Source organism: Cyprinus carpio, chromosome A16 (genome assembly GCF_018340385.1).
Source record: "Cyprinus carpio isolate SPL01 chromosome A16, ASM1834038v1, whole genome shotgun sequence".
Lineage (NCBI taxonomy): Eukaryota > Metazoa > Chordata > Actinopteri > Cypriniformes > Cyprinidae > Cyprinus > Cyprinus carpio.
In genome coordinates this window covers 6695201-6717084 of record NC_056587.1, presented here as the reverse complement: position 1 = coordinate 6717084, position 21884 = coordinate 6695201, and the positions used below count along the sequence as shown (strand labels likewise).

Here is a 21884-nt window from a genome sequence, read left to right as displayed (position 1 = left end):
AAATTTCATGGCATAAACACATCTCAAAAAAGTTGGGACAAGGCCATGTTTACCACTGTGTGGCATCCCCTCTTCTTTTTATAACAGTCTGCAAACGTCTGGGGACTGAGGAGACAAGTTGCTCAAGTTTAGGAATAGGAATGTTGTCCCATTCTTGTCTAATACAGGCTTCTAGTTGCTCAACTACTGGTCTTCTTTGTCGCATCTTCCTCTTTATGATGCGGCAAATGTTTTCTATGGGTGAAAGATCTGGACTGCAGGCTGGCCATTTCAGTACCCGGATCCTTCTTCTACGCAGCCATGATGTTGCAATTGATGCAGTATGTGGTCTGACATTGTCATGTTGGAAAATGCAAGGTCTTCCCTGAAAGAGACGTCGTCTGGATGGGAGCATATGTTGTTCTAGAACTTGGATATACCTTTCAGCATTGATGGTGCCTTTCCAGATGTGTAAGCTGCCCATGCCACACGCACTCATGCAGCCCCATACCATCAGAGATGCAGGCTTCTGAACTAAGCACTGATAATAACTTGGGTTGTCCTTGTCCTCTTTAGTCCAGATGACATGGCGTCCCAGTTTTCCAAAAAGAACTTCAAATTTTGATTCGTCTGACCACAGAACAATTTTCCACTTTGCCACAGTCTATTTTAAATGAGCCTTGGCCCAGAGAAAACGCCTGCACTCTGGATCATATTTAGATATGGCTTCTTTTTTGACCTATAGAGTTTTAGCCGGCAACGGCGAATGGCACGGTGGATTGTGTTCACCGACAATGTTTTCTGGAAGTATTCCTGTGCCCATGTTGTGATTTCCATTACAGTAGCATTCCTGTATGTGATGCAGTGCCGTCTAAGGGCCCGAAGATCACTGGTATCCAGTATGGTTTTCCAGCCTTGACCCTTACGCACAGAGAAAGTTCCAGATTCTCTGAATCTTTAGATGATATTATGCACTGTATATGATGATAACTTCAAACTCTTTGCAATTTTTCTCTGAGAAACTCCTTTCTGAAATTGGTCCACTATTTTTCGCCGCAGCATTGGGGGAATTGGTGATCCTCTGCCCATCTTGACTTCTGAGAGACACTGCCACTCTGAGAGGCTCTTTTTATACCCAATCATGTTGCCAATTGACCTAATAAGTTGCAAATTGGTCCTCCAGCTGTTCCTTATATGTACATTTAACTTTTCAGGCCTCTTATTGCTACCTGTCCCAACTTTTTTGGAATGTGTAGTTCTCATGAAATCCAAAATGAGCCAATATTTGGCATGACATTTCAAAATGTCTCACTTTCAACATTTGATATGTTATCTATATTCTATTGTGAATAAAATATAAGTTTATTAGATTTGTAAATTACAGTGTCCCAACTTTTTTGGAATCGGGTTTGTAGATGTTCTGCACCACCCAGACACATTACGTAAGGCTCTTTACTCATTATCACACATTTTACAAGAAAAGCTTTTACATGGACACTTAAAATCAATTTAATAGCACATCTATCTGTTAACTACAAAGATGGTGATTTAAGGGTAGAACTGGCTTTCAGGGACTCTTGGGAGTTAGAAACATCACCATTGATGTTAACTACCTACTAGTGCACTAAGTAACTCTGTCATCAGAAATGGAGGGATAAACATCCTTATGCTCTCTTCCTGATAATTTCACCTTCCTCCATTCTCTCATAAAATTTATCTGGGCTGATCTGCCTCTCTGGTGGAGTCCAGATGGTTGTGGGACTCCAGGCTCAGCCACTGTCAGCCCTCAGGTCTAGGAAAGGACGGCAGCCACTGAGAGGCCTCTTGCCCCAAGATGCATGTGTGAGAGGCCCCAATCACAGGGCCGAACTTAGCTCACAGAGGGACACTAAATGGATAGGGTGTTTTAGCAGGGATTTTATATGGGAACCAAAAGTTCTGACACTTCATACCAATGATCAAACAGTGTAATAAAATAGTGAGAGACATGCTAAAAAAGTTCAATATGATGAGCATATCATTGTGAATCACAAAATTGTGGCAATTTAATTAGGTGCACAACAGTGACACAGTGGCATAGACAGCAATGCAAATGAAATGTTCCCAATTCCAGAAACGTAGCAAGGAGGTCTGTGACATGGATTATTTTTTACCCAAAAATAAAACTATGTCATAATTTGCATGCTGATGTTGTTCCAAACAGGGTGGAATTTCTTTCTTCTGTGGAACCCAAAAGATATTTTGAAGAATGTGTTGTTTTGGACTCCATCGACTTTAATTGAAAGTTAGTTAGAACATTATTCAAGATATATGTTTTTGTGCTTCTAGCCTCCATCTTCCATTGTTTAGCCAAACAGTTACTTCTGCCCCAATCTCTCAACTCTGGTTGAACCAAACCAGTGTTATTTTAGTATTATTTAAATACTGTTAAAGTATATAAATAATACTAAACTATAGTGTTATAGCATAGTACTGTTAAAGTATGCATTAATATTTTGAATTATTTTTCTTTCTCTCTGTTTTATTTTTATTTAGATATATAGTATATTATCATAAGACCCACGCTCTTGTCTATATCGTGAAAATACTGACATCGGGCACATTGATCATACTTTAAAAATTGATGTTCCCTTAGAAAAGAAGCAAAAACACTGAAATTGTACACATAATAACAATAAAATTCACTTACATTTTCAAGTAAATAGGAAAATATCATCTGATGAGTTGCAATATAAGTTATATTCCTGTTATGCACAGGCTTTGCAAGATATTACATCTATAGTATATATAGAAATAATTAGTTACCAAGGCAACATTTCAAATTTTCAGTTTTTTTTTTTAAGTTTGTTTTTATACAATATTTATATTTTATTTTATTCCAGCTTAATTTCAATTAACAATCAATAGTTTTAGTTTTAATTAACAATGACAACACCAAACACTAAACACCAAAGAACACTGAACCAAACCAGACCAGTCCTTGTGACATGCCTGTTAGTACACTAAAATAACTCAGTCTGCCTTTTAACCTGAACCTGGCTGAGAGAGACAGAGATGAATCGGGCCATGACACTTGGTGATTTTAAATCATGTGAGGACCAGAGAACTGCTCCTTTATCAGCCCTAAGTCTCCCTCACCCTGTCAAGCTATCACAGAGATGTTTATGGAAAAGAGATTCATGCTGATGATATTTGTCTATGGTATATTATTAGAAAGATGGCACAGCACTATAAGTAGCTACAATTCAACCTTAAATTTTATTTCTGTTTGCATAGTACAGTGTATTTCACACAATATGATTTATTACATACAAGTGACCGCCAGTGTGAATTTTTACATAGTTTCTTTGTCTTATTCATAGTTTTGGTATTTTTATACTTCAGGGTGATTCCACTGGTCTATCTCAGATGGATGATTGGTTTCTAGGTGCGGGGCGCGGCTCACAACTGTGTTCTGGCCCGGATCCTTTCTACTGCATGAGGAAGGCACAAAGTCATGGAAGGCCCCTTTTACATGTACATATAATGTATGGTTAACCAGCAAGGTGGAGGTTTTTCTCATACCATTGTCTAGATGGTGTTCCAGGAGGGAATCTTCAGAACTGGCAAGACCGCAGCAACAGAACGTGGCACCATGTTCTCATAATGATTTCCCAGGAGAAGAAGAGCACATACTTTCCACTTACACTCACCTAGAGCCTTCAAGAACTTCCCATTTGTTTCTTTTGAATCAAACACAGATTTCTCTTTAGAACACATTTTAAGAATTTCCCTCTAATTTCATGGTCACTTGTATCAGTTTCTTTTTCTATGCTCTAGTGTATATGTACAGAGATAGACAAGTTTTTATGTAATGCTTTAGGTGTCAGATGAAGGCTTTCCCAGTTCTTGCTGGAGATGACAAACATTGTCTTGAGAAATGATGACCTCATGAGGTCAATGTCAATATATGGGAGGGGATCCTAAATAGTGAAGTCCAGCCCTTGCAACAGGCCTCCTCTGAGCCGCTCTGAAGGGTTTCCCCCTCTCTCCAAAACTTAGAATCACACAGCCAAAGCACAGACGAAACGAGACCTCTTGGGCAGCAGCCAAACACAGCAAACCACTGCAGATTCTCTACTGCTCTCAGAACACGTGACTTAATGGTTTCAAGGTTCAGATCGCATTTCAAACACTTTGTAAAGGAATAGTTCACCCAAAAATGAAAATTTAGTCATATACTCACCCTCATGTCTTTTCACACCTGTTTGATTTTCCTTCTTCTGTGGAAAACACACACTCACACATACACACACACAAACACACACACACACACACACACACACACACACAAAATTAATGCATTGATCAGTTTTTCTTTTTTTTTAATTGCAATTACAAAAATGTGAAGTGGAGCTTTCAGGTTGCAAAAATTGCACAAAAGCATCATTTAAGTTGCCCATATAACTTGTGTGCTATGTACTAAATCTTTAGAAGCCATACTATACCGCTGTGTTAGAATTAGATGTACATTTAGGATGTTTTTCACAGAATAAAAATTAATAACAATTGAGAATAATAACACTGATGAACATTCATAAGAGACATGTGAATGCCCAAATGATACATCGCGATGGTAAAAAATCAAATCAAATCAAATCAAATCAGACAGAAATAAAATATGTTTCAATGCTCTTATGTTCTCTCACAAAACTTTTGCTTTTCCCCAAGAGACTTTGCATTTGCTCACAAATCTTTTGTGATGGAAATCATATGAGGTGAGATGTTCACAAATCAAAGTGATAGTTCTTAAGTTCACTCACTGATGAATCAATGACTGCATGATCCAATCCTTATTGAATCTTGAAAGTTGCAGTCTTATTTTATACTGGTACAGCATGATGCTAGCAACAGCATGGTGGTTTGATTTCCAGGAAAAAAAAAAAAAACATGCACTGTAAATTGCTTTAGATAAAATAAAGAAACTTTAATTTAAAAATTAAGGTTTACTGACACTGGTACTGGTGGTTGGTGGTTCCACCAGTTTTGTTTGAATCTATACATTTATTAAAAAAAAAAAAATCATTAGTCCCCATGAAATCAAAATTTAAGTTTTTTGGGTGTTAGTATCAATATGTTAGTATTAAGATTGTTTATAAGGCAGTGTGCTCCAAAACAGTGACAAAATTTGCATTTAGAAGATATAAGCATTCAAACTTGCAGTTCGTCACTTCCACCAAAATGGCTCAACAATTTTTTTGACGTCACATCGTACTTAATCTTCTCATCAAATCTTCTGACCAATCAAATGCTCTCTAGAATCTGAAGCGCCCCTACACTATAAATAGACGCTGAAGCTGCGGCTGAGATCGGTCAATTGTTTACATATTTCCTATAAATTCAATTACACTTAATGTAAAATATAGCATAAAGGCAACAGAGAAAAAATCAGATCAAATGAGGTCTGGTTTCATGTTGTGTCACGCGAACCATGGCAGTGCGCACAGTCTGATCTGAACTTTGGCTCCGGTCCATAGACGCAATCAAATGGAGCAGATCATATGTGCAAGTTGGCATATACAGGTCCTTCTCAAAAAATTAGCATATTGTGAAAAAGTTCATTATTTTCCATAATGTAATGATAAAAATTAAACTTTCATATATTTTAGATTCATTGCACACCAACTGAAATATTTCAGGTCTTTTATTGTTTTAATACTGATGATTTTGGCATACAGCTCATGAAAACCCAAAATTCCTATCTCAAAAAATTAGCATATCATGAAAAGGTTCTTTAAACGAGCTATTAACCTAATCATCTGAATCAACTAATTAACTCTAAACACCTGCAAAAGATTCCTGAGGCTTTTAAAAACTCCCAGCCTGGTTCATTACTCAAAACCGCAATCATGGGTAAGAGGTTAACCCAGAAGGCCATCATTGACACCCTCAAGCGAGAGGGTAAGACAAAGAAAGAAATTTCTGAACGAATAGGCTGTTCCCAGAGTGCTGTATCAAGGCACCTCAGTGAGAAGTCTGTGGGAAGGAAAAAGTTTGGCAAAAAAACGCTGCACAACGAGAAGAGGTGACCGGACCCTGAGGAAGATTGTGGAGAAGGACCGATTCCAGACCTTGGGGGACCTGCGGAAGCAGTGGACTGAGTCTGTAGTAGAAACATCCAGAGCCACCGTGCACAGGCGTGTGCTTTTTGAACCAGAAACAGCGGCAGAAGCGCCTGACCTGGGCTACAGAGAAGCAGCACTGGACTGTTGCTCAGTGGTCCAAAGTACTTTTTTCGGATGAAAGCAAATTTTGCATGTCATTCGGAAATCAAGGTGCCAGAGTCTGGAGGAAGACTGGGGAGAAGGAAATGCCAAAATGCCTGAAGTCCAGTGTCAAGTACCCACAGTCAGTGATGGTCTGGGGTGCCATGTCAGCTGCTGGTGTTGGTCCACTGTGTTTTATCAAGGGCAGGGTCAATGCAGCTAGCTATCAGGAGATTTTGGAGCACTTCATGCTTCCATCTGCTGAAAAGGTTTATGGAGATGAAGATTTCATTTTTCAGCATGACCTGGCACCTGCTCACAGTGCCAAAAAACCCACTGGTAAATGGTTTACTGACCATGGTATTACTGTGCTCAATTGGCCTGCCAACTCTCCTGACCTGAACCCCATAGAGAATCTGTGGGATATTGTGAAGAGAAAGTTGAGAGACGCAAGACCCAACACTCTGGATGAGCTTAAGGCCGCTATCGAAGCATCCTGGGCCTCCATAACACCTCAGCAGTGCCACAGGCTGATTGCCTCCATGCCACGCCGCACTGAAGCAGTCATTTCTGCAAAAGGATTCCCGACCAAGTATTGAGTGCATAACTGAACATAATTATTTGAAGGTTGACTTTTTTTGTATTAAAAACACTTTTCTTTTTTTGGTCGGATGAAATATGCTAATTTTTTGAGATAGGAATTTTGGGTTTTCATGAGCTGTATGCCAAAATCATCAGTATTAAAACAATAAAAAAGACCTGAAATATTTCAGTTGGTGTGCAATGAATCTAAAATATATGAAAGTTTAATTTTTATCATTACATTATGGAAAATAATGAACTTTTTCACAATATGCTAATTTACTAAGAATGAACTTTATAAAACACTTATAAAACTACACAGCCTCAGCATAATTATGATCACTATTTTGTTTTACTAAGAGTTTCATATTGAATCTATGGGGTAATCTATTAGACGGTGGCTGTCAAATGCGTTTTAACTGAGCTCAACGGCTCTGACCAGTGCAGATATAAAAAAAACACTACTGGCTAATTTGAAAAGGGGCCGGGACTTCCAAATCCCTGCCTAGTGTGTAACCGAAGAGAACAGCTAAGGCATGAGAACAGAAAAGCCAGGAGTGGCTCGCATATCTAGATTGTAAAATCTGACGAAAGTGGAGGGCGTGGACCATCCCGCAGCGTTGCAGATGTCCAATAGGGACACACCTGCTAAGAAGGCCTTAGAGGCCACCATACCCCGAGTAGAGTCTTGACTCCCAAAGGCGGGGGAAGACCAGAGGACTCATAGGTAACATTGATAGCCTCGACTATCCAACGACTAAGGGTCTGCTTAGATGCAGGAAAGCCCCTTTTGGGGGGACAGTAGCACACAAGCAATTGGGCCGATTTTCTCCACAGGGCAGCTCTGTGGACGTATGCGTCCAGCGCTCGAACTGGACACACACAATTTAGCTTCTCCTGGTCTGGCTTCCGAAAGGGAGGAGGGCAGAAGGCCTGCAGCACTATGGGTTGTGGCGTGACAGAGGGAACTTTAGGAACAACTTTTGGCCATGCCAGGCACAAAGTCTAGGTAGGTAGGGGCCACTGAGAGGGCAGCAGGGCAGTCAAAACTCTCAAAAGACTATATAAAAATTGGAGAATGGTCTCAACAACCTCGGTTGAGAGACTGGATGCTATGAGCTGTGCCCCCTCAGGGGCCACACCCACAGTTTCCACAACTCCGGGCGAGGGTGAACTATCGTGCCCTGCGCCTGATAGAGTAGATCTGTCCTGATCGGAATCTCCCATGGAGAGCCGTTGAGAAGAGAGATCAGATCTGTGAACCATACTCGGCCTCGGCCCCTGTCTCGACAGTATGTCTGCTCCTGCATTCAGTTTCCCAGGAATATACACTGCTCTGAGCAAGAGGAGTTTGTCCTGGGACCACAGAAGGATCTGGTGTGCCAGCTTGTACAAGAGGCGCGAACGCAGACCTCCTGGAGGCTGATATAAGAGACCACCGATGTGTTGTCGGTGCGCACCAAAACATGGTGACCTCTCAGGTCTGGGAGGAAATAGTTCAATGCTCGATACACAGCTAGCATCTCTAGACAACTGATATGCCATGTCAGATGGCGACCACTCCACAGACCGCTGGCAGGGTGGCCACTCATGACCGTACCCCAACCGTTGAGGGACGCATCTGTCGCTAACGTTACACGGAGACATAGAGCTCCCAGCACTGGGCCCTGATTCAAGAACCAAGGTTTCTTCCACATGTCTAAGGCACGAAGGCATTGCCCCGTGACCTTGATAGTTCGAAGTGGATTCCCCCTCTGGGAAAATCCCTTGGTCTTGAGCCTCCACTGTAGGGGTCTCATGTACAGCAGGCCAGAAGGTATCACGTTGGACGCAGCTGCCACCTAACAATCTCTGAAACTGTTTGACAGTGAGTGACTGGCCTTCTTTGACTCTCTTGACTGACGAGAGGATCGACTCGATACGAGAAGGAGGCAGACATGCCTGCATTGTGGTTGAATCCCACACTACGCCTAGATAGGTGGTTCTCTGTACTGGAGAAAGTACACTCTTCTTGACGTTCAGTCTCAAACCCAGCTCCCCCATGTGAGCGAGAATGACATCTCGATGTCAAACCGCCATCTGCTCTGATTAAGCTAAAATCAACCAATCGTCAATATAATTGATAATGCGGATACCCTGCATACGCAGAGGAACCAGAGCCGCATCTACACATTTGTAAACGTGCGGGGTGAGAGTGCAAGGCCGAAGGGAAGTACTCGATATTGGTAAGCTTCGCCCCCAAAAGCGAACCTCAGAAACTTCTTGTGTTGTGGAAGGATGGAGACATGGAAGTATGCATCTTTGAGATCTATCGTGACAAACCAGTCCTCGGACCTGATTTGAGCTACAACATGCGTGATGGTGAGCATCTTGAACTTCAGTGTCATAACTGAGCGATTTAGCTGACGTAGATCTATGATTGGGCACAACCCTCCATCTGTCTTTGGAACTATGAAATACCGGCTGTAAAACCAGATAATCCCTGTCTTGAGGAGGGACCACCTCGATGACCTCCTTTCTTAATAGGGTGTTCAATTCCTGTTTCATAACCAGAGCCTGCTCAGGTTCGACTAACATCAGAATAACCTCGTTGAATCTCGGCAGTGGAGAGCCGAACTGAACCGTGCGCAGGACCCATTGAGATATATTTGGCAGTAGTTTCCACGCTGCTAAATAATCTACTAATGGAATCGGTCTCTCGAGATTAACCTCTGGTGTTACTGAGGCAGCTAGATCGATCTTTCTTTGATCTAACTGTTTCTGAGACCCCCAAAGGGGCGGCGAGCCTCCCAGTTCCGCTGCGTTCGTGGGCGGAAATAACTGAGAGCAGCACTCGCTGGAAGCCACTGCACCCTGAAACTCTGGCAGGGTTGGCAGACCGACCTCCTGTGGGCACTGAGGTGAGACGGGAACCGTATAATGAGGTGGACCCTGTTATACCCTAGTAGGGGCCGCCCTCTGTAATCCTGAGCCCCTGGCTTCAGGATCTTTTCGTCGAGGACTTCCTGGCCTCGATAACTGCCCAAAGATCTGACTAGGGCTTGGTAGTCCGCTACTCAGAGATCTACTCAGTAGATTCTTCAAAAAGCCTATTAATCCCTTTAAAATCCTTAAAAATAATCTTCCCAAAGGATCCAAAGTATCTTTTTTGTCTTATCGAAACATAAACCTAAAAAAAAAAAAACCTGGGTTCTTTCTTTTCACTTTTTTGTCAGTCATTTGCAGTTTAGATGGTGTTAGCGTGAATCGATAGGAAAATATCCAGAGCATCAAAGCAGAAACAGTCTTTTGTCATTAAAGACTTCCACCATGTGTATATTATTGTGATGAATAACACGGGTCAAGTTTATTTCTGTATAGTGTTTACCAGAAGTACCTTCTATTTTTACCATTAGACTTAATTACACATAACCTCTTGCCAAGTCTGAGGAACCCAAAAAAGCTGTAAAGAGTCACAACAAAACAGACTTCCTCTCTTATCCTTTTGTTTTCTTTCAACAAGAGTTTGTTCTAATCATCCCATGAAACCATTAACTTCCTGATTTGATTAAAGAGAGCGTGGTGATTGGAAACATACATCTGGAACAGGAGGGCATATGACACTTTCTGGACTGTGTGTGGCAGCAGTGGTTTTGTTAGCATCTGTTGGAGTCTGCTTACTCTGTGGATAGCTGCGGCTGAGTCAATGTGACTTTAGATCCAGAGCCTCCGTCGAGGCTATGAAGTTTAGCTTCAGTTCAGCCCCACCTGACTGACCTACATTCAGAAGGACCTGATCCATACCACATGCCTGAAAGTTTCCTTAACATTGCAAGAAACAATGTTAGCAAATGTGCTAAATTTTCCTTAACATCAGGCCCACACAGAATCGAGGCACACAGATTCAAGTGATTTCCACAAAGTATGTTTTTGTTAATATTTTGGCTAATTTTATTATTCTGCTGTTTAATACATCTTACCATGTTTTTTTTAAGAATTGTTAACCAAAATGAGCTCAAAGAATTAAACTCTGCAGAATCTGTCTGCGCCTACTTAACATTCACATCATTTTAAAAAAACTTTTCCCCTCGGTTTTACAGAAAATTATTTGTGGTGATTGATAATTTCAGCTTGCTAGTTTAGTTGTCTGAGGAAACCAAAATATTTCCATTCGCATGCTCTTCAATACAGACTTTAATCTCCTGGCTGGCTGCAACACGCAAGAAAACATGAAGTGAAGCTCCTTTTCAACAGATGTTGTTCTGTTTTCTCCCTCAGCAGCTGCCTGAGCCAGACATACAACAGTTTTTGAGCCAGCGATTCATGGCAGCCCATTGGAGATTCCCTGTATAGTTCAGCTCAGAGGTTTTGATCGGTACAAAATCTGTAGGCCAGTACCAATGGTTGATCATTGTCCTGTACTGGAAGAGCAAAAAAAACACTATTGTTGGTGGTTTTCTGCTACCTTGTTTTAAGGGTCAGACTTTTGGTCTGAATATGTTAATTAAGGGTGACCTTATGTCCTCTTTTTCCTGGACTTGTCCTGACCGGGAATTCTAAATTGCATAACATATTGCCATTTTGGCTTTGTTTTTCTATTTTATTCATGCTTGCTAAAGGTAATAACTGAAAAGTAGTTTGACCAATAGCATGCATGCGAGAAGGTGGGCTCTACAGAGAATGGTCAAAGCAATGCAAATATGTATGCACATAATGTATGAGGACTGTAGAGAGCACGTCAATAGGGGAGAAAAATCCAAAACCCAGGCATTTCAGGAAATTTAAAAGTCCCGGCCAGGACTTGTCTAGAAAAAAAGAGGAAGTAGTCAACCTAGTTAATTTATACAAAAATATAATAAATGTAATTCTTAATCAGTGTTTTTTATTTATTTATTTTTTGGGGGGTGTTTTCACAGTAAAAATAGACAGTCCAATAAAGAATTTGTTCCCACAACTTATTAATTTGGCCACATTGTACTAATTCCATTGCCTTGTTTTAGTTACATCTCGGCCACAGTTTAACTTAAATTGTGGGAATCATGTCATGTGCAGGGCTCTGTGAATTCTTGATATTTTTTAAAAAAAATGCATATATATAAAAAAAAAAAAAAATCAGCCAAATTTTCCGCCAAAATCAGTATTGCATCTGGTTGGTATTGAAAAATAAATTTTTAATTTTATGCAAAATGCGATATCCGCTGAGTTATTCTGTCATGTTTTCTCCCTTTTCTTCCAAACCGCGACAAACGCCAGTCTCCATTCTCTGCAGAATGCGACATATCCGTTCAACCAATCACAGTGCACAATTCCACACACCCTAGACAGTAATAGCAGTGCTTTGAATACACCCGGCATCCTAGTTTTCGTCATCTACTTTGTACTTTGTGAACAACAAACAAACTTAGGGCTGCACGATAAATCGCATGTGATTGTCATGTGCATCTTGTCAGTAAAGCCGGTTCTGTGATTAATAATAAATCTTAAAGCTATGCAATATCGCGTTCATAATCGCAGAAGAGTCACATTCGATTATGAATGCAATATTAGTGTAGCTTGTGTTTTTATTAATGCCTTTAATGTTTTTGTTAATACAACGTATAGCACTAATCAACTAAATGAATGTAACATGGCAAAGATGAATGCACTTTTGGAAGTTGAATGTAAGGGAAATGTCATTTTGGAATTTCTGTGGTCTAATGTGATATTGCTGTTCATGTTCTTGTTCATGGTGAAAATTTCTTAATTAATTTATAGCATTAACAAGATGACCCGTTGAATTCATTTTGGGAGCGATAACTGATTGAAAGTATTTTTAGTCCAGTGCCTGTATACAGTATAAGATAAGTATTGATGAAGTTCAGAGGCTGTCATGTGTGGATTAACCATGTTGTGCATTTTCAACAATTTTAATATGAAAAATAACTTTTATATTGATTCAATGAATTTATTGCATTAAAAAAAAAAAAAAAAAAGTGAAATGGTTGTATTGCATTTGGGAAAAATAATAATACAATTTTATAATACATCTTCGAAAATCAAAATCTGGATTTGAATTTTTAATATTATTATAACCAAAAGATGCTATGTGAAGTTTAAAAAGGAAAATAGTGGTTTTCATCTTGCCAATAGCGTTTTGGAAAATGCATTATGAATTAAAAACTACAATCCCACTGAGATGTGGAAGATAAAGTAACAAGTAACACAACAAATCCAGAATGTCCATATTGTAATCAACAAGTTCCTAGACACAGTGTAAATAAAACATTTAATGTGCCCTGTAGAAAGCGACATAATTGTAAACTGTCCCATGAGTGTCAGTTTGAATGATTATAATGAAACGGGAGCATTCTAATATTGTCACATTGTTCACTTGCTGTGTATATTTTATTAAGGATTTGAATAACATTTTTGTTTTCCATGCTGATGTTTTTCACGCTTCACTTTTTCCACCTCTTTTTGACTGACAGGATATATTCCCCCGATCATTGGTGGTTTTTGATTGGCTGATGGATTGCTAAACAACACACATCACAATGCAATACACATGAACACAATACAGTATAGTGTGCTGCATACATTTAGATTTCAATTTTAGCCTGTTTTTCACCATGTGCAGGTGTTTGCACCATAAGGACTTGGCTACGCTGAAAACACACTAAAACTTTGGCCTTCGTCAGATGTCTAACATTTCTCATCTTCCCCACTGTAGGCCATTGATATAAGGTCTCAGAGGTGTAGTAATAAGTACGTCACCACTTTGAAGCAAATAATTTGAACCTTGACCCCACACATGTTTACACACATATGTTTGCACGTATGCATCCTGGACTACGATTATACATTTGTGCATGTGCATAAATCCCAAAGACAGCATTTGGCTCTGGCCCAAAACATGAAGTCAGCCACTGTATGGAAGATCAATCTATCGTTGGAAAGATTCAGGGCGAGAATATAAAGCTGGATTTATGGGCGCAAACCGTTAAGGGTTGTTCATGTTAGCGGTGAACTATATCACTAATGACTAATAGTCACTGTATCCTTTCCCCAAGTGCAATTTCATCATATGGCGTGCGACGGAAAGCATCATAAGCATTCTCTGTAGTGTTGTAACGATTCACCACGGCTCATCCTTCAGCAGTTTAATGCTCCTGTGGATCTCCGGCATTTTGTGTTTACTTGGAATCGCAACAAATTAGTCAGATGTCTTGCTTAATGCTGATTGCTTTGTTTTTCCATTTTATTTATCGTGCCAAAGCATAATCAACCATAAAAACAGTCCACGAATTATGGCTCTTGTTTCTTGACCACTTCTCAAAAGAATCACTACACTGTGTGTTTATACCAGATTTTAAATGTTTACTGAGTTAAACGCAAATTTTTTCTCAGTTGACTTATTTCGTGTAGTCAAAAAATATATAATATGAAATATAAAAATTTTAATGTATTTCTTAAAATTAGCTGCCAGATAATGAAACGATAATACATTGTTTTAAATTTTTTCCCCAACACAGTGAAATATTTTCCTGTTTTAGTTACACAATATTTCGTGTAATTACAACTTATTTATTGTAAAATTCAACACTATTGCAGCCGCAACTTTATAAACGCAAATTTTTTCTCAGTTGACTTATTTCGTGTAATTACAACTTATTTATTGTAAAATTCAACACTATTGCAGCCGCAACTTTATTTCTTATAATTGTTACTTGATTTCCCATAATTGCATCTTTATTTATTATAAAATTCAGCTTAACATCTCCACCACGACTTTATTTCTTGCAAATGTGACCTTATTTCTCATGATTACTGCTTTATTTCTGTAAAATTCAACTTTACCTCTTAGCTGTGACTTTTTTCTCAGAATTGTGACTTTATTTCTTATAAAATTCAACTTTACATCTCGGCTGTGACTTTATTTCTTATAACTGTTACTTTATTTCCCTTAATTGCAACTCTATTTCTTGTATAATTCAACTTTACATCTCAACTGCAACTTTGTCACAATTGTGAATTTATTTTTCATAATTGCTACTTTTTTTCTTGTTCAATTCAACTGTGAATCTCAACTGCGACTTTGTCACAACTGTGACTTTATTTCTCATAATTACTACTATATTTCTTGTAAAATTAAACTTCATATCTCAACTGCGACTGTCAAAATTGTGACTTTATATTTACTTTATTTGTCATAAAATTCAACTTTACATCTCAGCTAAGACTTTATTTCTCACAATTGTGACAATTTTTTTGCAGTTGCTAAATTATTTCTCAAAAAAGTCAACTTTGTCTCGACTGCAACAATTTCTCATAAATTGCAGCTTCATATCTCGACTGTAACTTTTATTTCTTACCATTGTGACTTTACTGTATAATTGTGACCTTTTTTGTTTTAAGACATGTTGTTTACATCATACACTCTACACAGGTGTGCATAGATTAAAATCAGAGGATTGGAGAACTTGGGTCTGGGTCAACTGACAGTTTGTTTACTTAGAGTATATACCCCTTGATTTACCAACTAGATGTGACCTTGCAGAGGTGGTTCCACAGTAACAGGACATGTGCTCCTGCTGAATTTACTACATCCAGAATCTGCTCCTAATGGAAATTTAATGGGCACCGGTAATAAAGCTGTCTCATTAGGAAAAGGGGAGGTTAAATCAAAACCCAATCAGGCAGCAAGGGAAGTCAGAATAAGTCAAAGCTTACAGGAAAATGTTCTTTATCATCAGTTTACCCCAAAAGCATCACCAGGTTGTCATGTTCGATGGGGGAGAGAACCCACATTGTTTCTCTGTGGAAACATTTGCAGAGTGTTTCTCCTTTGCGGTTTAACAAAAGAAATATACCTGACTTTAACAGCACCAATAACTGTGCCAGACTTTGTTTCACTGGATTAAGAAATGTGTTGAGTGCAGTAAAAGTTCTCTTGCTTGTTGTGGAGAGCAGGACCTTGATAGAAGGTCTGTAGGCTTATGAAAATAAATGTAGCACATTGACAGACGGGTCCAAATTTTGGCTGACCCAGTTCTTGAGGAAATTTGAAATGTAAATGAAACAAATGAGGGGTGCAGAAGAAAAGACCATGAGGAGTTAGAAAGAGAAAACAGAATGTTGCCAAGTTCTGGCCACTGCACTTGAAATCTGGGATGGGGTGCTGGTAAATAATCCTTAAGAATATGGACATAGAGAATAAAAGCCTTGAGAAACAAACAGGGGATCCCCAAATGTGGAGCTGGCCATGATTGAGGGTTCAAAGAGGGTTTAAGAAAGACAGATTTTAACCTCTATTTCCACCAATCCACAGTAATCACTTTACACCAGTGATCATATACCTGCACCCCTTTGGAGCTATATAACCTCACAGCAACCACATCTTGAGGCAGCGTCCCACTAGTTGACAACTCATTTTTGGCAGGGAATGTCACACCTACTATCTGTTTTTACTAAAAATCTGTTCCTCTTCCTTTGAAGGTCTGTCATACTCACCTGTTAGTGTCTTTTTGTTATTTGTCTTCTACGTGCATTGTAACTCAGTCATTGACAAAAAATGTATAGTCTCTCTTTTCTATATATTTTCCATAAAAGAAAAAGTCAAAGCATTACATGCACTAGTGTTCAAAAGTTTAAACTTTTGCAAACAAATCTTTTAGATGCAAATCAGCTCAGTTTAGCTCCCATTAGCCCCAGCTCCATGCTTTCATTTAGAGCCAGTGTGCTGGATTGATTCTGTCGGGAGATTTCTGGAATGTTCTAGTCCATGAAGCATATGAAGAGCAGCTCATTTTATCTCTCACCTGTCTCTAAATATAAAAACTCATGCACTGCATCTTTCAGAGTGAAGTGGAGCACTATGATTCTTTGCATTTAAAAGATGCAATATGCATCAAACATTTTGTAATAAGTTTGTAAAAATATAAGTATTGTAATTGTACTGTTGTTAATTAATAATAATAATAGATGTGTCATATTACCAAAGAATAATGAACAACTTTTGAAATAAAGGTTACATATATATATATATTTAAATGAGCAGTTTTGAGTATTAGTTTATACATTTACTTATTCTTTTTGACATAAAATACAATTTATTGTGGTAAATATTTTCCTTTTAATGTGTAAAACCATTAAATTAGTTAGTGGTAGAAGTGACATCATTTCTTTGGAGGGAAAGCACCTCAAAAAACATGGTAAATATTATGGTAAAAATATTCTTTATCTTAAAATTTTCACCCTGTTAAGGTCAGTTACAGAGTGCACAAATGTCATGTAACACAGGGTGGACAAATATCCTAGACCACATGTGAAATACTAAGTCAGGATTATTATGTTCTGCTAGCCTGAGCTTGACCAATGTGTTTTCTAAAGACAGACGTTTTCTTCCTCTGATAAGACTAAAAAATTGTTGATATTTTTAGCTTTTTTCAGCAAACCTGCTCAGTCCAAAGTTCACCTAACTGTAGGAATGATCCTTCATGTAATTCGGGCAGTCTTGCAACTGTGTGTGAGTAGAAAAAAACACATGTGGAATGTTGTCACTGACATGTTTTGAGTAATTAGCCTTGATTGATAAAAGATGAAGAGTCAGTCCAGCAGTCAGCCACACACACCAGACTGCTGCACCTGGGAATCTTGGCCTGTGTGTGGTGCATTCATAACTCCTCATTCTCCCATGTGGAGACACAGTAGACAGAGTTCAGCCTGGTCACCGCACTGCTCTCTCTCTCTCTCTCTCTCTCTCTCTCTCTCTCTCTCTCTCTCTCTCTATCTCTCTCTCTCTCTTGCTATGGGAATCTGACAGCATTTATCCTGCAGGCTCTGCTCCAGCTAAGAGAAATCGTTTCCGGTACAATCCGGAGCTGTAAGGTTTAGCAGTGTTGCTAAATGGGTTTTAGTGTCACAGTTGGGTCAGGAGATATAAATGATGTTTTTCAGTTGTCATTAAAGCCAGACCTAAACAAAACCCTTTTTTTGAGCTTTGGATGAACTGAGACAGAGATAGTATGGTAAGGAGTAGAAGGGCTACTCAATGAAAAAATTGAGAAATTGTAACTCTCAATAAATCTTGCATTTCAGCCTGTCATCTTTTGGGGCAATACTTATTTAAAACAGCAACCTCACAGCGACCACATCTTGAGGCAGCGTCCCACTAGTTGACAACACAATTAAAAAACATAATTAAACACCTACTATATGTACCAAACAAAAAAACTAACCCTCTGTAACACTTTAGTATAGGGACCAATTCTCACTATTAACTTGTTGTTAATTAGCATGCGTATTACTAGCATATTGGCTGTTAATTAGTACTTATAATGCTCATAATTGTGCATGACCAAATTCAACATTCTTAATCCTACCCAATACCTAAACCTAACAACTGCCTTACTAGCTAATGATATGCCATAATTGGGAGTTTATTGAGGCAAAAATCATAGTTAGTAGTTAGTTAATAATTAGAACTGGACTTTAAAATAAAGTGCCACCAATTTTATTTTTTATTTTATTTTTTATTTTTTATAAGGATTAAGTTGCATCTCCCTAATTTTTTTTTTTTTTTTATAAAGAAAATCTGAAATTTCTGAAAACATTTTAAGTAAACAATGAATATTTTAAGTACTTTTCTTCAAATATTAATCAATCAAATATTAATATGAATATTATTTTTTTTGACATGGCACAGGATTAGTGCAGATTGTGGCACAACAGTGCAGAGCCTTGAAATAAATACATTTATTTAATTATCTAAATATTTGTTTATTCAATGGTTATGATGTGTACACTTAAATGCATTCAGTGTGTAAGGAAATTAAATGTAAACTTTTTCTTGTCTTTGCCATTTTTTCTGGTGTCTTAGACACTCTGTTTTATCATTGACTCATTGAATTTTTAGGTAGTATTTTGAGTTAAACGAGTATTTTGATACTACTGTTGTCAGATTTGATTGCTGATTTGAAATTGTAAAAAGAAAATGCAGAGTGCATGTATTGATGAACATGTGGAGACAGTTTGGACTCCATATTAAAGCCTGTGTCCATGTATACACATGTAGTCAGGCTTTAGGTATGCTATTTATCAAACGACCTCATTGTGTGAGTCCAGTAGAGCTCATCTTTCTTTCAACAATCTGGATTGAACAGAGTGTGTCAATCTCAAGACAAACAATCTATCTATCAGAAAGTCACACTGACCCACAGCCATTGTAGCTTGTGTCTTTGTCAGAACTCTTGGTTTTATATCTTCCACAGTCTTTTCTGTCAAATGGAAGCTCTGTGATTTTAGTAGCCTCCTATGGAGTTCCCTCAGCTCTTGTTATGACCTGCTTTATGTGTCCTGCTACAAATGGAAGTCGTGTTACGCTTGGGTGGATCTGTCTGCTCAGATGTTTTCCCCACTGCACTGCCACACAGGCTGAGATTTCATGCTTCAAGAGCAATATTTAAACTGCTTTATACAGTATGTGCATGTGAAGCTGTTTGTTATGACGCCTGCCTTTCCACAGTCTATCAGCTTGAACATATGCTGCCTTTCCCTCATCAGAAGTTCTGAATTTTAAAGTTTGAAAATCTTAATTATGATGTGCATTCAAGTCAATTTGGTCAGAATCAAAGTGATGCAGAGGTAATGTCACTTGGCCAAGTTAGAAAGCATTTTTAGCACTAGTGTAATGAAATGAAGAGCAAAGATTCGTGTCACCTCATAAAGGTAATTAAATAATCACTGTTTTTCTTTAACAGCTCATAAACTGTATAGAACCTAAGCTTTACAGTCAACATTTACCATTACAACTTATAATTAATGCCAATCTTTCATTCTCTGAGTCAGGTTTTAAAGAACACCTCAGAGGAATAAACTGGAGATTTCAGACAGATTTCAGTGCTCATAAAGTGATTGAATGGTTTTGTTACATGGGCTAGAATGATATTTCAACGCTTTTTTATCTTATCTGCCATATCTCTTTAAAGAATCTGTTAAATTACAATTGCAAATTGCGACTTCAAGTAATAACATTATGTGTAGAGGACTGTTCCTAATGTTTCTACAGCACATTCACTATGAAAGTATGAACTCTTAGTTACTATTATGAACTGTATTTATTATATATTTTATATATTTCCAATATTTATATAATTCCAGTATTTCATTGTGCATTATGTATTCAACTGCAAAATGTAAATGTATTAAAATTTCATTTAAAACTATCTAAACCCTTAAATTTGTCTGGAACAATAATTAACCATATTTGCTACGGTAGGATTGGTCGGCAATGTTTGTTTCCACCATCATTATTTAGTTCCGGAACACTTATGTTGTAATTCAATGCAACTTGATTGCATTAACCTATAAATGTGGTTTTGTGTTGGTGTGTTTGTATATTTCTGTGTTTGTGTGAAGACTCAAAGTGTAACAGTTCAGTTGTTTATTTGAGAATGGTTCACCTGTTACAGCTTATATCTTCCAGGGAGCATGTGAGTTAATGTGTGTGTGTGTGTGTGTGTGTGTGTGTGTGTGTGTGTGTGTGTGTGTGTGTGTGTGTGTGTGTGTGTGTGTGTGTATGATACAGTAACTCTTTGCAGCAGAGATGTGATTCAGACAGCTCCAGATGGATCTCATTGACACTATTCACTTTGATCAGAGTGAAATCCTGCTCTTCTCATATAGAGGACTGTGTCTGTTTGTACTCTGATTGCTTTAAACTTTGGACACATATGTGAGGGTTCATTGGTGTGTGAAGCATTTTCTTTGTATCTCAGGCTCTGTCACGACACTTCCCTCACCAGAAGACCTCCCCTGAGTTGCTAAGGAGAGCCAATGATGTTTTATGAAGACAATGGAAACACTGACCACACTGCTGTATCACATGCAAAGACACACACGTGCTTTATGCACATCATTGGAACAAGACAATGTTGCTTCTTTGTTGTGTGTCAAATGAAAATCAATCATTTTCAAAGCACACAATTTTGCTCAACGAATATTAAATACTAAAATCTTGAAGAACTTCCACTTTCTAAATGTTCTAAATGGTGAGGTGGGCCGGAGGTTGAATTCATACTCCTGTTCAAATCTATCCAGGTTCAAATCCCACGCTAGCATGCATGGATTTATCCTTTTGTAATGAAAAGAAGTTTTAATTCAGTTCCAAAAGATGGATTAACTTGGCTTCAAAGCAGTGAACTATGTATTGTGTTCCTGTGGCTCAAACATAACATAGCACTAGCAACGCCAAAGTCATGGGTCCAATTCCCAAGGAATGCATGAGCTGATAAAATGTATGTCTTGAATGCAATGTGGATGAATGCATCTGCAAATGCATACATGTGAATATATTTAACTTTATAAAAACACCTGCAACAAATGAATAAAAAATTGGAAAACAATCCCTTCAGGGCAGTGATAGCAATAATTTCAATAAAACAGAAAAGTATTTTTTTATTATTTTATTAAAATAATTTGAAATTATATTCAGTTCATCTGTATTTTTTATGGGGTATTGAACACTAGAATCCAAGCTATAACAAATGACTGGAATATCGAAGAGTGTTGGTGGACCCGTCAGACTTTAACTAATTAGCATTACCCAGAACAACCTAGTAATACAAACACCCTAGAAACTGCAGCGACTTAAACATATTTATATGTTTCTCTCTTTCTCTCTTTCAGCTCTTGGACAAATCATGCTGTATGTGGATGGAATGAATGGGCTTATCGGACACAATGAAACTGTACAGTGGCTTTACACACTGGTTGGATCAAAGGTAAAGGACATTCCACTACGAAAATTATCATTGAGTGTGTGTGTGTCATTTTGTGGTTCTTCTTGCTTCCTAGGGTAGCAAGTGCTACATGATAGATCATTAACATATTCGCTATCGGTTTTATATATATATATATATATATATATATATATATATATATATATATATATATATATATATACATATATACATATACAACAAAATTATAAAATGCAACACATTTGTTTTTGCCCCCATTTTTCATGAGCTGAACTTTTTCTATGTACACAAAAGGCCTATTTCTCTCAAATATTGTTCATAAATCTGTCTAAATCTGTGTTAGTGAGCACTTCTCCTTTGC

The 21884-nt window shown here is 38.1% G+C and overlaps 1 protein-coding gene across 6 annotated transcripts in view; it reads left to right on the top strand.

The window, feature by feature from the left end:
* LOC109087047 (FH1/FH2 domain-containing protein 3-like) overlaps positions 1-21884 on the top strand; it is a 165126-nt gene that overhangs the window by 100884 nt on the left and 42358 nt on the right. For all 6 annotated transcript variants that reach the window (XM_042772284.1, XM_042772280.1, XM_042772278.1 and 3 more), the window contains one exon: positions 21450-21544. In XM_042772284.1, coding sequence (XP_042628218.1) covers positions 21450-21544 — 95 coding nt within the window. The remainder of the gene's footprint in view (positions 1-21449; positions 21545-21884) is intronic.